The sequence below is a fragment of the Pseudopipra pipra genome, chromosome 5, assembly GCF_036250125.1.
Source record: "Pseudopipra pipra isolate bDixPip1 chromosome 5, bDixPip1.hap1, whole genome shotgun sequence".
Lineage (NCBI taxonomy): Eukaryota > Metazoa > Chordata > Aves > Passeriformes > Pipridae > Pseudopipra > Pseudopipra pipra.
In genome coordinates, this window is record NC_087553.1 from 57,131,170 (window position 1) to 57,146,405 (window position 15,236).

Genomic DNA, 15,236 nt, shown 5'->3' on the forward strand with positions numbered 1-15,236 from the left:
GCGAGCCGAGCAGGGGGCGCGGCCGAGCCGCCTGAGGGAGCGGTGGGCACTGGGCCTCGGGCGCCGCCGCCGCCATCGTGAGAACGGGCAGGCGCGAAATCCTCAGGGGCTTCGAACCCGCCCGCCATTTGTATTCGGCAGCCGCCGCCTCGGAGATATTTCGCTGCCGGGGCGTGCCCTGCCCTCACTTAACATGGCCGGCCGGGAAGCGGGTCACGTGCTCGCGGGGCGGGCCCGGCTGCTCGCGCGCTGCCGGCGCCCTGCGCGGGGCGGCCACGCGGGCGCGCGCGCGGTGAGTGCGGGCTGGGCCGGGCTGGGTCGGGCTGCGGGCACTGCCCGGGGCTGCGGGAGGGAAAGAGGAAGGGAAGGCGGGAAGGAGGGAGGGAACGACCGACCAACCAAACGGGAGCGGGGCTGCCATTGCCACAGCCCGGCTGCAGCCGGCACACAGGGCGTTCCCGGGAGCCCCGCCGGGCGCTGCCAGGCGGCCGCCCCAGCTCTCCGCCTACCGGGCGCGGGAGCTGTGGCAGGAGGGAGGGAGAGGGGCCGGGCAGCGCGGGGCAACCGCCTCCTGAGGGGTGTGCGCGGTGCCTGCCCCTGCCGCGGAGAGCCGGGGCGGCCTGGGGGGCGGCGCCGGTGCTGCGGGAGTAGCGGGTGGTGTTTGGTGCCGTCCGGGACTCCCCCGGAAGCCCCTCGCACCCCGGCCTGAGCGGGCAGTGTGTGGGGTGTACCCTGAGGAGCCCGGGGCGCCCCGATGGCGGTGGGGGCGCGGGGAGGGTCCTTGGGTTGGGTTTGCATATTTTTCAGTCCCCAGCGTTCTGTGTGTTTCTTCCCCGGTCCGAACAGTGAGTGACATTTGCTCCACAGCTTCATCGCACCTTCGTGTCGGATGTCGTCCCACACTTCGTTTCTTGCCTCAACTTTCTCTTCTCTTTTTGTCTTAATTCTTTTATTTTTTTTTAGCCAATCCCCAAACTTATGAGTAAGTATATAAAAGAATAGTAACTGTTCAGTTTTTCTAAGATGAAAAAGCAATCCCAGCAACTACAAAGTTTAAATCTGACCTCATTGAGAACTTAGCTTCAGAGCAAAATTGTAAGAGTTATTAAAGCACAGGAAAGAAAAACATGGAAATGTAAGATGATACAACATAGGCTTTGCCAAAGCTAGATCAAGCCAAAGAGGGAGGACCTTATGGCGGGATGTGCTTTGTGGTTCTGCTTAGATGCCTCTGTGTGAGGGAGTGAAATGAGTCTCTGTAGACAGATTTAACATGCAGTTTGGCTACCATACTATCATATTTATAGCGAAGAATGTTTGAAAAACATAAATGAGCTAAATATGGTAGTTTTTTCATAGAAAGAATAAAAAGTCCATTTGAACTAATGGCACTTCCACTGAAAAAGTATAGAACAACAATGAACCATTGTTGATGAAAGTACTTCAGCTTTTTTTTTTTTTAAGTAAAAAAGCCATTTTTTTTTCACCCGGTTTAATCCCATGAAGAGATGAATTCTTTGTGTTGAAGAATTGCTGCCCTTCTGTGATTCGGTCATGATGTAGGCATCTGGGGGAAGTCAGTGTGGGTACATTTTAGAGACCTGAGGAGGATTCTTCTGAAGTTGTCAGAATGTTAACAGTGGAGAAAACTATATGTATTTGCTTAAAATTATTCCTCTAAAGTTCATTATTAAAATACTTTAAATAAGTGAAATCTGTTTCTGTGGTTTTGGCATTTAAAAAAATAAAAATAATTGCATGTATTTTGCCTTTATATTGAAAATTTATTTTGATCATCAAATTCAGTATCTACCTGTCTAGATAAATTCCACTTGAATTTTGAGGCTTGTCAGCATCAATTTTCAGCAGAGCAAGTTATCTTGAGTCTTGACAAGACAACTGAATTTATTAGGCTTTATCTCAGAAACCTGGCTGTTGTCTTTGTGCTTTGGTTTTTCTATCATCAAGCATGTTTTCCTTCAGGGAATCTCAGTATTTATAATGCATGTAATTATCTTCAAGATGTACGAGTGTGCTGGCATGCTTACTTTCTTCAAGCATACAAAAGGATTGGAGTCAACAAGATAAAAAAAGCTTTGTGATAAACTGTGTGTGGGATATATAGCTTCACTTTCATTCTGATTTAGGAAGTTGAGGACTGATTATTCAGGTGGTTATCAGCTAAAGATACCAGGAGCAGGCTATATTGTAGAGTAGTCAGAGGATAATGAATGTAGTATTTATAGGGGAAGGTAAAAGCTCTTATGAAACTTAGGTAGTTAAGAAGGAAAAAATACAGCTTTTTGGCACATGCGTCATTTTACAAAGATTTTTTTGGGTCCTAAAATATGTGAAATATTAAGAAGCTGTGAATTGGGAGTGAGGAATACCTGCCTTGCTGGTGAATGTCTATGTGCTGCTCTGCCTGACACAGAAGCTACTCAAATGCCCATGTTGCTTTGTGCAGTGGTGGATTGACCCTGCAGTGTCCATTTTTGTCCTTGGTAAGTTTGGCCAGAAACATTAGATGCCTCTGCATTTATTGGAAGAATTGACCAAGATTGCCTTCTAGAGTCTGTGCAAGAGTAATGGCACTGTGCAGAGGCTTAATTCCTGCCAGAAACTTCTGGAGGTGCTCCTCATGTCAGTCCTGTACCTTCTTTACTACTGCTGTGGAAAAAGGATTCTGTTGTTGTGTAACCCATATTTAGCCATTTTTTTAAGGAAGTATTATTATGCACAGGTTAAAAAGACTTATTCCCACTTTCTGGGATGTTATGTTGTGTAGGCTTTTAAAAATGCAGAACAAAGCAAAAATCGTAAGGATGTAATACAGAGCTCCCTGTCTTTAAGCCCAGGCTTAGAGCTTCAATAACAGTTGTAGCAGAGGCTATCGAAGAAAAAGAGATGCAGTCAGTGAGATATGTAAAATAATATGCAGATACATGCAGGAAGAACGCAAATTTTAGGCATTATTGGTGTTAATTGTAAATATAAGGAACATGAACATACTCGTATTTATTTTTACTGATGAGCAGCACAAACATCAGTTCAGAAAAAAGGTAACTCTAGGAAGCAGTTGCTAAGTGATCCTAGGAAATCTGCCAGCTATCTTACATCTGTTTGATGGACATATTTAGACCAAAACACAGGAGAAAACATCTCTAACCAAAACCCCAATTGTACCTTAAAAGTGCTATTTTTGTAGTTTTGTTTCTGTGAGAACAGAGCAAGAGTAACAATAACCAAAATCTCTTGTCTTTTATTAAATTATAAACTTTAAGTGGGAAGCTTAAATTAAAAGAACATAAAATAGATCTGCTCTGGTATCACCTGGACACGTGATTTTATCATAATGATAAAATACAATGTAAATACTACCAGAAGAATGGCTCAGCAGTGTTGTGAAATAAAGCACTAGGGAGAGGTGGCCTTCATTTCTGGGTAGAAGTGTGAAGGATGGGGTTCAGGCTGTCTGATGCCATAGTGACACAGGGTGTAAGTGCCAGAGGGGATTCGTCCTTCGCTTGCCGAGTCCAGACCTTGCTGCCGGCAAACTCAGAAGATCAAAGTACTCTGTTCTGAGAAATTTCTCATCCTCATGGTTCCTCTCCCACTGATTTTGGAGTCCTGGACAAACAAGAGAGCACGTTCTTAAGATTATGTGTAAATCCAGTGTGTGATTAAAATGAGAATAAATAACAAAGTTGTCTCTCCCACAAAGTGCAGACATAATTGAAGTGACACTTTGTTTAAACTTTTCCACTACTTTAGTACATTGTCCTTGCATTATCAATCTCTTTCTTTGGTTCTACACTTCCTGCAATATTATTAATGTGTTTTCTTTTTATTTTCTTTTCAATTATAGAATATTTGTGAATTTCAAGCCCAAGATGGCTCAGAAGAGGAACTCAAGTGGGCAGTCATTCCCATTGCTGCTGCTGCTTATTGTTGTGGCTTTTGTTCATTTAACTGTATGTCCTTTCACAAAAGTGGAGGAAAGCTTTAACCTACAAGCTATCCATGATGTGGTGTACCACCAACTGGACTTGGATAAGGTAAATTGAAAAGCATGTCTTCATTTCTGGACACTGTTAAAGATGGCGATTCCCTGCAGTATGAGTAGGATAAATGCGGTGTGAATATGATTTATTTTCCTTTGTTTCTGATTTGCTTATCTTACATCAATTTTCCTTTTTGCAGTATGACCATCATGAATTTCCTGGAGTTGTCCCAAGAACGTTCCTTGGACCAATTTTTATTGCTGCCCTTTCCAGCCCAGCTATATATGTACTTTCTGTGCTAAAAATGTCCAAGTTTTACTCCCAGCTGATAGGTATGAGAACTTCAGATCCTCAGAATAGAGATGTTTTTACTCCTGCACTAATGGGTGGCATCGTTGTTACATTCAGTGTTTGGATAAATTGTTAAAATGTGACATTCTTTTCCTCAATGAGGGATTTGCAAACTGTAGGTACTTGGGGCCAGCATGGCCGTTCCACTTCCTCTTTGGGGATAACTAACAGCACATGGAAAGTCTGTGCTAAAAGATGTCAGATACTGTAGAAAAAGCAAGTGCCTCAATTATCTTCAGAGAATACACTCCTGTGTGTTCTGAAGCATGTTTCTTGTATGCTTCAGAAAATATCATTTAACTTGGTCATAGAAGCATTGACCTTTGTGCAGAAGGACCAGACCAGTTAAAGGTGGATTAGAATAGATAAACTAATGAAGTTTTATTTGGGTTTTTGTTTCTTTGAAGATGGTTATATTGTGATATCTTCAGTATTATTCTTCAGAACTTTTTTGCATTACATTATATAACATGGCTGTTCATCACTGGTCTGTCTGATACTACTCTTTAATTCCCATTTTTATTCTTCTAATAGTCCGAGGAAGCTTGGGGCTCAGTGTGATTTACACGTTATGGAAGCTGCAGAAAGAAGTTAGAAAACAGTTTGGAGCAACTACAGCATCAATTTTCTGTCTCATCACTGTCACTCAGTTTCATTTGATGTTTTACTGTACAAGAACCCTCCCTAATGTGTTTGCACTTCCTTTTGGTAGGTATTTCACTGGAATAATTTTAAAATATAAAACTTATTTCAAATGCATCATAGTTAAAGCACGGAAAAAGTACGGTCAGAATAAATAATGCATGTGCTTGATTAAATTGTGTGATAGCAGGACTAGAAAACTTTAGTTGAGATTTCTTCCTTTTTATTTTAATCATGTGCTTACAATGACTGTTGAATCGAGTTTTATTGAATCTGAGTGTATGTGGGTTTTGTCAGATGGCTTTGGTTAGGTAGAGGTTTGAGTACACAGATCTAATGCATAAAGCATAGAGCTATTGAAAAGGCACTGGGTACACCTGCAGTTCAAAAAAACCTATGAACTTAGTGTGTAGAGACATGGAGTGTCTCCAGCTAATCACTGAAATGAATTGTGGTTCTTTCTCCCTGAGCAATAGTCTGTAGTCTCATAGTCGTATTTGAAATCTGTTGCTGTTATCATGAAAATAGAATATACTTAGCCAAGAGAATAAACGAACTGCTCAGCTGATATCAAGCAATACTAATTATGAATCATACTTTGAAAGGCTTTTAGTACTCCCTTAGGGTTTGTTTTTCTTTTCCCCCCCTCAAAAGCTATTAAATACACTGTCTAGAAAGAGTTCCCATGTGTTCCTTCTGTGGTTATACTTTTCCTAATTAAGCACCAAAAGTGTAAAGCTGTGCGTTATTCCAAATTACCTTTCTCTAGCAGAGGAAAAATTTCTGGACTAGAAATGGTATGAAGACCAAGAGAGAATTGGTGGGAAGTTAGAGGAAGAAGATAGCATTGAGAATAGTGTTGTCCTTTAAAAAAAGAATAATCCAGCATGTCGGGCAATGTGTGGTTTTTTGTTTTTTTTTTTTTGCAGTGCTCCTGGCATTGACATTTTGGATACAGCAAAAGCAAAGGCCATTCATTTGGTTCTCGGCTTTGGCGATTATAGTCTTCAGATCAGAGCTCTGCATATTCTTAGGCCTCATGCTCCTGGTGACTTTATTAACTAAAAGAATCTCCATTTTCAAGGTCCTTTCCCATGCTGTTCCTGCTGGAATTTTTTGGCTGGGTAAGTGTTTGCTTGGAGAAAAGCAAATGACATTAAATTTAAGAGAAGTCTGGAGTTTTGACTGATTTCTCTGGTAAATGTCCTGTAAGGTTTTTTTTTTCTTTTTTTCTTTTTTTTTTTTTTAGTTTTTTTTCATCGTTTTTTAGTTGGTTTGGTGGTTTGTTTTGGAGGTTTTGTTTGGTTGTTTTTGTTTGATTGCTTTTTGGGTTTTTTGTTTTGTTTTTGTTTGTTTGTTTGTTTTTGTTTGGGTTTTTTTGTATTGTTTGTATTTTTTTTTAGTTTGATTCCATTTGCTAGTCATATGATAAGACTTTTTATTTCCTTGAAAGTTTCCCTGTGAGGAAATAGATGTGCAAGGAGCAGAGAAAGATACTGTGACCTCTGCCTTTACATGCTTACAGTATAATGTCCTGATCTTAAAGAGGCTTAGATGTGCAAGTTGACTTCAGTATAATTAGTATCTGGCTGTAGCTACTTGTGCATGTTATCAGTTGTAGTATCTATTGCCACGGTGATAAGCTAAATCCCAGGATAAAATGCAACGGTGTGACAGAGATACCAAGCAAGAGGGTTGTGGGGAGAGTTACAGTTCAGCTCTGTTCCTTTATTACATTATTTTAACAGCTTAAGTGATCTCCATGCTAGAGAGGTTGAAAAATCCCCTTGTCTCTACCCATCCATGGAAGAGACATGCATATGCACATACTCTGAGCTTCTCTGCCAGCCTATCTAATTAAAAGTGCTGTTGTCAGATATGTGATGATCTCTGGCAGTGTGCTGTCCTTTACACAGTGTGGACAATACAAACACTAAACGACCATGCCATGTGGATTTGGAGGCACCTCATGACGTAAGAGTTTGGAAGTGACTAATTCCAATGGGAATTAGTCACTGACACTGCCATTTCCTATCTGAGCAAAATCTTTAAATACCAGTGGAGGTGTGGAGTAGAAGAGATGGGGCTGATGGTTTTGCTACTCTCCCTTTTTGCCTTTCATCCCTTATCCTCCTCCTGCCTCCCACCAAATAAATAGTAGCAAACTTCTAGAGATTGCTTTTTGTAACCTAACATTTTTACAATAAAAAATTGTTTAGTACTATTTGAAGTTAACTTGGGCTTCTTACCATTCATGACATTTAATGCTCTAAGCATTTGTTTTAAAACAAACTTCAGCCAAACCCCTGCTTTTCACACTTGGGGTTGGAGTAGGGTGAATCCCAATTAGATTAATATGTAACATGTTTCTTTTAAGACTTCTATTAAGAAATGCCTCCCTTCTGGGCATTTCTTCTGCAAGACAGACATATTCAACCTTCTCTGTGGTTTTGGGTGAGGCTTACAATCCATGTTTCAGTTTATATTGATCTCATCAGTAAATGTGCTATTTGGATATGTTAGTTTGCTTTTTTCCTAGTTTTTAATTCATGCAGATTTGTATTTCTTTAATTCTTTTAGGGCTAACAGTTGCTGTGGATTCTCTATTTTGGAGGCAACTTGTGTGGCCTGAGGGGAAAGTGCTCTGGTATAACACAGTTTTAAACAAAAGTTCCAACTGGGGAGTATCCTTTGAAACATTTTGGGAAAAATAATACTACCAGCCAAAGCAAAGACTTGATGTAACTTATTCCTGAGACTCAGTGAGGGTGCTAAATTCTACTTCTGATCTAATATTTTTCATTATTTGAAATTTATGACACAATGTCTGTCCCTTAGATCTTTCTGCAAATTGTTACTTTCCTCTTCTGACTGTTCCTCCTTGCCTCTTTGTGTTCTCCCTATGTAAAACCAGGTTTCTTCCCCCTGGGTTTTCATGTTGCCTATCACTAGTGCCATTTGATGTGCCTCTGTTGGGTGATGTGAAGGATGTTAAGCAACTGCTTTTAGTTCTCTAAAGATAAGGCAGGAAACCAAAGGCCTGGAAAAATGCGTGTACAAAAAGTATACTGCTTATTTGCAAAATTTGCATGTACTACTGTAAAGAATAGTTACTTCACTTGTTAAGAGTGAAAACATCCTTAACTCTCCTTTTCACCTTGAAGACCTCTCCCTTCTTGTGGTATTTCTATTCAGCCCTGCCTCGTGCTTTGGGATGCAGCATTGTATTTGTACCTTTAGGTGTAACAGAAAAGAGAACTCGGATTTTACTTTTGCCAGCACTGGGCTTTATTTTCTTGTATTCGTTTCTCCCACACAAAGAGCTGCGTTTTATCATATATACTTTCCCTGTCTTCAACATAGTGGCTGCTAAAATGTGCTCACGAATGTAAGTTCAAAATTCTGTGTGTTTGGTTTGGGTTTTTTTCCTCTGAAAATGCAAAAGAAAAGACAAATTATCATTACTGTTTTTATGCACTTTGGATCACCTTGAGATGTTCATATGCTGTAGAAAGGAGGTTGAGATCTATGTCAATGTACCGAACCATAGAGAGAAGTGGAAACAGAAAAAAGTTAAATGCTTTGACAGGACCATTTGGCAAGTCTGGAGCAGAGTTGAGAATAGAGCCCTGATTTTACTGTTATGTTGTTACAATTCAGTTTATTTTATTCACCAGAAAAAAGACACATTCCAGTGTACTCTTGTGCTGCTAACATAAGTTACCTCAGGAGATAGTTTAATATACAGGTGAGGCTCGTGAAGCATGGAGTTAAATATAGTTGGGTATATTGAGTAAACAAATTGAAGTTATACTCTGAACTTCTTTGACAGACAATACAATCATAGCTAATGGTTTTAAACACAGAAATACTTAGCTTTATTAATGAGCTTGTTTTAGCTATATTAATGAGAATATTCTAATTTAAATGTCACTAGAAGTTAAATCTTTTAGAAATTGATAATAAATGCATGCCATACACGATTAATAAAATTTGCATTAATCTTTGTTATCTAGCAATGGAGTTTCCATAACAGTTCTGTCATGGTAGTCAATGATCACTCTGAAAGAAAATAAGTTTATTTTTGTTTTTTCCTTCCTCAACAGCCTGAATAACTACCGGAGATCCTGGCTCTACAAACTTGGATCTTTCTTTGTTATCATGCATCTTCTAGTTAATGCTGCTTATTCAGGAACATCTTTATATGTTTCACATTTCAATTATCCTGGAGGAGTGGCAATTCAGAAGTTGCATGAGTTGGTGCCTTCAACAGCAGGTATGTAAAGCTGTCTTGAGGTATGTTCACCTAATTTTAATTTTAGGGTTTTTTTGCTAGTATGTCTTTTCATGTATTGGATACTACTTCATACTAGTTACGTGCATCTTTCTTGTTACTTTTTTTAATTTATTATTAATCAGAGTGCTCTTAGAAGAATGTTGAAACTGTATTCTGTTTTCTTTATTTATGTAGACGTCTCTGTTCATATTGATGTGGCTGCAGCACAAACGGGAGTTTCTCGGTTTCTAGAAATCAATTCTGATTGGAGGTATGTTATGAAGTATTTTGATCTGAAGAAAGGAGACTGCTTTTTCCTTTTTTATATATGTGCAGAGACAAACATTACAAACACCGTTTCTGGTGCAGCATATTTATTAAGCCAGGTCAAGAACAATGTGAATCTTCAGAGAATTTTGGTGTCTGCAGTGCTACCATTTCAGAAATACAGAACAGTATTGTTTTTTGTTTTGATTGGTTCTGATTTGCCTAAATAGCATAGAATCTTTCAAAGGGCAAGAAGAAATGGCATCAAGTTGTCCAGGGGAGGTTTAAATGAGATACTAGGAAAAATTTCTTCATGGAAAGGGTTATCAAGCGTTGGAACAGGCTGTTCAGGAAAGTGGTGGAGTCACCATCCCTGGAAGTGAATATGGCACCTGGGGACATGGTTTAATGGTGAACGTGGTGGTGGTGCTAAGTTGATGGTTGAACTTGATGATTTTATATAATTGTGGGGGTATCTTCTCATTTTGTTTGTCTTTGAATGATGTGTGGTGATGTGAGGCTCATGTACATATTAATGTTGAAAGTCTGTGTGGAACATCCTTCACATTGAAGCTGCTGTTGTGGACACATTCACTAACTCTGAGAGAAGGCTGTTGAGTGCTTTGTTACTATGACCAGCAGTGATAGACAGTTTTAAAAATCAGAATATTGGAATGGATAGTAGGAGACATTGTGGGATGGCATCATTTGCTTTTCAGGATACAAACCAAAAAAATAGGCACCTTTCTGATTCTTAGGCCTATGTCTTCTGCTGGAATGTAGGTTTCTAATTTAATGTTGTCTTAATGAAAATGACTCACTAGAAAGTGATACAAAGCCTCCCTTCATACTGCACAAAACAAAAGCAATATAAGCAAATTTTGTTTTAACAAGTTCTTTTTCCCCAGTTACAGTATTCAGGATCAGATGAACATAATTTAATTATTGGTATGTTTAGAGATAAAAGTACTTTGGAAATAATGCTGTGCCTTATTTTTTTTTCAAGCTCTCTCATGATGGTACAGACAGTTTAAAGCCTCCACAGTTACCCATCTAGTTTTTATTTCAACTTGGTTTTTTGTTCGATCCAGAGAAAGTCTCAAGCCACAAATCATTAAACTGAGTACAAGGGGTAGAACATGCATGATAGCTAAAATGCTCCAATCTTTGGTTTTTTGACTATACTTAAATATACACACTACTCTGAATACTACACTGCTCTATAAATAGTGCTTCATATCAATGAGTTTTTTGAGGTTGTGAGTTTTGGGTTGTTTTGGGCTTGTAAGGCATAGTGTAAGTGAGATTGGAAGGTGAATGAATAATATCCCTGTCACTGATAGATGTTTCATAGTGTTGTAGCTCCAGAGCAGTTTGTCTCTCTCACTTTTATCTCTACTCAGCAAAACAAAGCCTCAAGGAAGGGCTGATTCATCATGAAGTTTCACATTAAAAAAATTAGGCACAATCCACAACTGAGCATCATACACAAGACTATCACACTGTGTAACAGCACAGTACTGCAAAGTTTAGTGGCACCAACTGTCCATTTTCTCTTTATCCAAGGAAGTGACAGCCGTTCAGATGGTTGAAAACTAATTTACCATCTTCATAGACAGTGTATGTCAGGCAAAAACAGATTTGTGGATGGGGTGGCTGTGAAGGCTGATGATTCATCAGGATAACTGCAATCCATAAATAAAAGTGCCTTAAAGTTAACAGCTTTCAGTGGCATGCTCAGATTAGATCTGTTTGCCTCAAGAAAAATGCAAGTGATCCATTATTTTTCTTCAAGGGTTGATTGAAAGAAGCTTGATGCAGGTTCTTACACAGGACAGGTGTTACAATCTTCCCTTCAATTAGTGCAGTCTCTTTGAACTAGGAATAAATACGCTGTGTAAGCCTAAAGTATTTAAAAATAATAAAATTCAGAAATGCTTGCAGCCAGATGAAAGGCCCTTATTTGCTGATGAAGAAAATGCAAAATTAGTAGGTGGTAAAGTTGTTACAAAGTATGCCTTTCCTTCTGCTCGTCTGGACGTGTGTACCAACCTAAAGGGATATTGTGATATTTTTGGAAATAGCAGGTGAGATCAGCATGCAATTGTTTTAGAAGAAAGCACCTATTCCCTGTGCAAAATCTAATTCTGCATTACATGGTGTATTTATTGACACCTGGATTCTGTCAGCCTGTGATCTTTTCTGAATTGCCAAAATTTTAGTTAACAATCCTCACAAAACCTCTAGTTTGCTGTGAAGTTATTCCTTTAAATATCTTAAATCTTAGTGAATGCTATCTCAGGGAGCATTGTAAAAATATCAATTGAGATTTTTTTTTCAGAGAATTCAGACAGATGAGAGTCCCAGACCTGCAAAGACATGTTGCCAAAGGTGCAGGCTGTATTTAATCCTAGGTGCATTTAAGGGTATGTAGGGTTGGGATCGCACTGCTTCCCAGTGTCCATGTCTGCAAAGAAAGCCACAGCCTTGAGTAAGATGCTTGTGAAACGTGTAGGAGGAGTCAGGTGCCTAAGAAGAGGAGTGACAAATACTGATAGAAAACAGTTCATAGAATAGGGCAACAGAAAGGCTGAAGAATGGGGCCCTGCTCTTCACTTGCGTTACAGAGCTTAAGAGTGGTCTGTGGAGTGTTTTGGGGTGGACTCATCTCATTTTTCTCCTTTGAAGTTGTTGGATTGAAGACTTGATCAGGCTGCCATGTCCAGTATGAGTATCCTGACCCTTGGGCTGTAAATTGCACCTGAACTCTCCTCAGTGAATGAATAAATAACTATTGTGAATTTGATCAGTGTCCTCATGAGACAGTGAGGGAGATGTATCTCAGTTTCTAGAAGATTAGAGAGGTTCATACAGCTCTGACAGTTTTGGGCTTAGATCAGATGGAGAGTGACTGAAGCTAGATCTTTCACATCCCTGCCAAATGGCTAAGTCACTTTTCTCATCCTGTAAACTCCCTCAATAGCTAGGTTGAACATAAGTCTTTTTACGAAATAACTGTAAGTGTACCTGTTAAATAGTCCTAGAGCTCACTAGTTACTTTTTAAATATTTCTTTTATATATATAATTTATATATATTTTGGTACTTTAACAGGTTTATAAAAGCTGACCCAAAGTGACCTGCCCAAATAGGTAGTAGATCAGGGAGCTGAACTCAGAAATAACAAGAGCCAAGTTAATACTCTGTCAGGCTGTTCTTTCTTTCCTACAGAGTTCAAGGAGGTCTTCTCGCTCTTATTCTCTGAGGCTTCTACTTTAATGTATGACTACCAGAAGAAAAGCGGTTCTGCTAAAGTACCTCATAATGTACTTTTTTAAAATTATTAAAAGACCCCACAAACAAAAAAAAATCCACACTTATCCAAACTGCAATTCTGGTGAAGTAAACCTTAAAAATTAGTTGAGCTTCCTACAGTCTTAGGCTTTGGTGTCCTTTCTCAACAGAACTCGAATAGGGGACTAGTAAAAAATTTTCAAGGAATCCTGATTTATATCACAATAGCAGCAGAAAGATTTGCATGGAATGACTGAGTCCCTGAACTCTTCAAAAATACTATTTCCTCCTCTAGTATTAATTATTTAATCAAGAAATAGAATGTTACAGTTCCTTTTTTGTGTCATTTTGAATGCTACATGCCCCTGCAATAATAGAGTTGTTTAATAGGTAAAGTGAGAAATATAAATAAAAGCCTCTTTATTCTTCACAGGTATGACAAAAGGGAAGATGTTAAACCAGGAGACCAGTTGATGTTTTCTTACACGCATATACTGATGGAAACAAACCCTCTTCAAATATCACATTACAAGACAACCCACAGGCCACTGGCAAATATACCTGGCATCAGTAAAATTGGGTTGAACCTTACTGCACTACCTCCTTTTACTTTAAATTTGAAACCAAAATTAGTACTGTTGGAAAAACTTCCTCTATCATCTTGACTGTGAATTTTAAGTCTTTTGATGTGATTTTGCTGATGACTGAACTGTATAAGACAGAAGCAAATCGTCATTCCGGCACTGCAGCTCAGCTTCTGTGGAACGGCACAGAAAATCCTTGTACTAATTGGTATTTAGCTCTGTCTGTTTCTTACATAAATATTACAGTGCATTCTTAGTCAGTATATACTCAGTATACTGAGTTGTATTGTTAAATATGTTTGAGAGAGTTACCTCCAAGTTTAGTGATATTAAGTAAAAACTGTCTACTTGGTTTGGGTAGCTGTCTGTTTCACAGCACAGGTATGTCCTAATTGTCCTATTTAAAATACATAATGGAACAGGTTTGTGCTATGGCAATAATTTGATCTGTAATCTGTGTGTGCAAAGATGTATTACTTAATGTATCTGCAGGATTGTAACTCCCTCAGCTGTCAGAGTGCCTGTGTGAAACCTAATGATGTTATCAACATACGAAAGCCATATTCATTGTTAGCTTCATCATAATACCTAATAATGCCCTGTAGGCTACCAAACTAATTAAAGTGAAAGATTCACTTAAAAAGCAGTTGGACCTTTAGACAAACACTGTCTCATAACAGATCTGAGTATTAAGGATGATTATCTTCCAACAGATCATGAAAAAGCAGCAACTTTGATTTCACAGGAAAAAGCATTTTTAAAATAAGGTTTCCCCTCTTCTGCTGTAATGATATTATCTTAATTTGCAGTCCCAAAATTTACCTTTGGAAATATTCACTTGAATACACTTTAAGATAGGTGCTGTTTTCCTTTTTTTACTAAGTAATCCCTTTGGAAAGAAGTACTCTAATGTGCCATGTGCTTCATTCTGTAAACTAGAATAAGATTGCATGCTCTGTAGTGTCTTCTTTATTAGATGTTTTTGTTAAGGATGTCTGCCTAGGTTGCTAAATGGAACAAGGGAAAAAAGAGTTCTGGTTATGCCAGTTGTAATATGACAAGAGCTCCATTAGTGTAAAATAAGAGAATTGCCGAAATTATCATGGGCAGAAAACTGTTCCTTGCTGAATGAGAACTTGAGTAAAAAACAATTATGGAATAAAGTGGTTTGGTGGGGTTTTTGGTGGGTTTTTGTTTCCTTCGTTGGTTGGTTGGTTTTGCGGTTTTTTTTTTTACTCTTAAAAGTGTGCTTGATTCAAGAACTACCTTTACCTATGTGTATATTTCAGCTTTCGGGACCATGTTTTCTTTTTATTCTCTAGATTATGTATCAGAGGAACTGATCTGGCTGGGTGGAGCCTGCTCCCCTGTGGGTGGCTATTGCTGTTGCCCAGGTTTCCTCAGCCTGAGCTGATCTGGCAAAGGCAACCTGCAGAACTTGTTGGTCCAGTCTCTCCCTGCTCCTGAAATTGAAATCACTCAAGTATTATCTATTTGACTTGTCTTTGAAAGAAAACTCAGCTTCCTCCAGAACCAGTTTGAACATCAAACAATTCACATGAGATACATGGAAATACATGTGCAAATAGCTGGAAATTTAGAACCACACAGAGGAAAACTCTTGACTAAGGATGTAAGTAGGCCTTTATGTTAAGGCTAATCATTGACTTTATGTAACTCCCCCACACTGTAATACACAACTCAAGAACCTAAACTAAAATTTATCCTGTCCAGCTGTATACAAATGTCTGCACTGCTGCAGTTAGGTCTATGGTTATTCCAGCTTTCCAAGTCTCTGGTTGTCAGAATCCTCTGCGGG

The 15,236-nt window shown here is 39.0% G+C and overlaps 1 protein-coding gene across 2 annotated transcripts; it reads left to right on the forward strand.

Moving 5' to 3' along the window:
• The first annotated feature begins 88 nt into the window (after positions 1 to 88).
• ALG12 (ALG12 alpha-1,6-mannosyltransferase) lies at positions 89 to 14,597 on the forward strand. 2 transcript variants are annotated; one of them, XM_064656232.1, is made up of 10 exons: positions 89 to 292; positions 3,869 to 4,058; positions 4,204 to 4,336; positions 4,890 to 5,063; positions 5,927 to 6,121; positions 7,578 to 7,681; positions 8,162 to 8,385; positions 9,104 to 9,273; positions 9,469 to 9,544; positions 13,267 to 14,597. In XM_064656232.1, exons 2-10 carry the CDS (start codon positions 3,894 to 3,896, stop codon positions 13,496 to 13,498), a joined length of 1,473 nt encoding a protein of 490 aa, XP_064512302.1. In that variant the 5' UTR covers positions 89 to 292; positions 3,869 to 3,893; the 3' UTR covers positions 13,499 to 14,597. The 2 variants fall into 2 exon arrangements, with proteins under 2 accessions (XP_064512302.1, XP_064512301.1); XM_064656231.1 differs by lacking the exon at positions 89 to 292 and adding an exon at positions 641 to 982.
• The last annotated feature ends 639 nt before the right edge of the window (positions 14,598 to 15,236 follow it).

Excerpts from the sequence above, each read along its gene's own strand:
- ALG12 (XM_064656232.1), top strand. The coding sequence starts at position 3,894 with ATGGCTCAGAAGAGGAACTCAAGTGGGCAGTCATTCCCATTGCTGCTG. Across the intron at positions 7,682-8,161 it reads ACAAAAGTTCCAACTGGGGA|ACCTCTCCCTTCTTGTGGTA; the intron begins GTATCCTTTGAA and ends TTCACCTTGAAG. Across the intron at positions 9,545-13,266 it reads GAAATCAATTCTGATTGGAG|GTATGACAAAAGGGAAGATG; the intron begins GTATGTTATGAA and ends TATTCTTCACAG.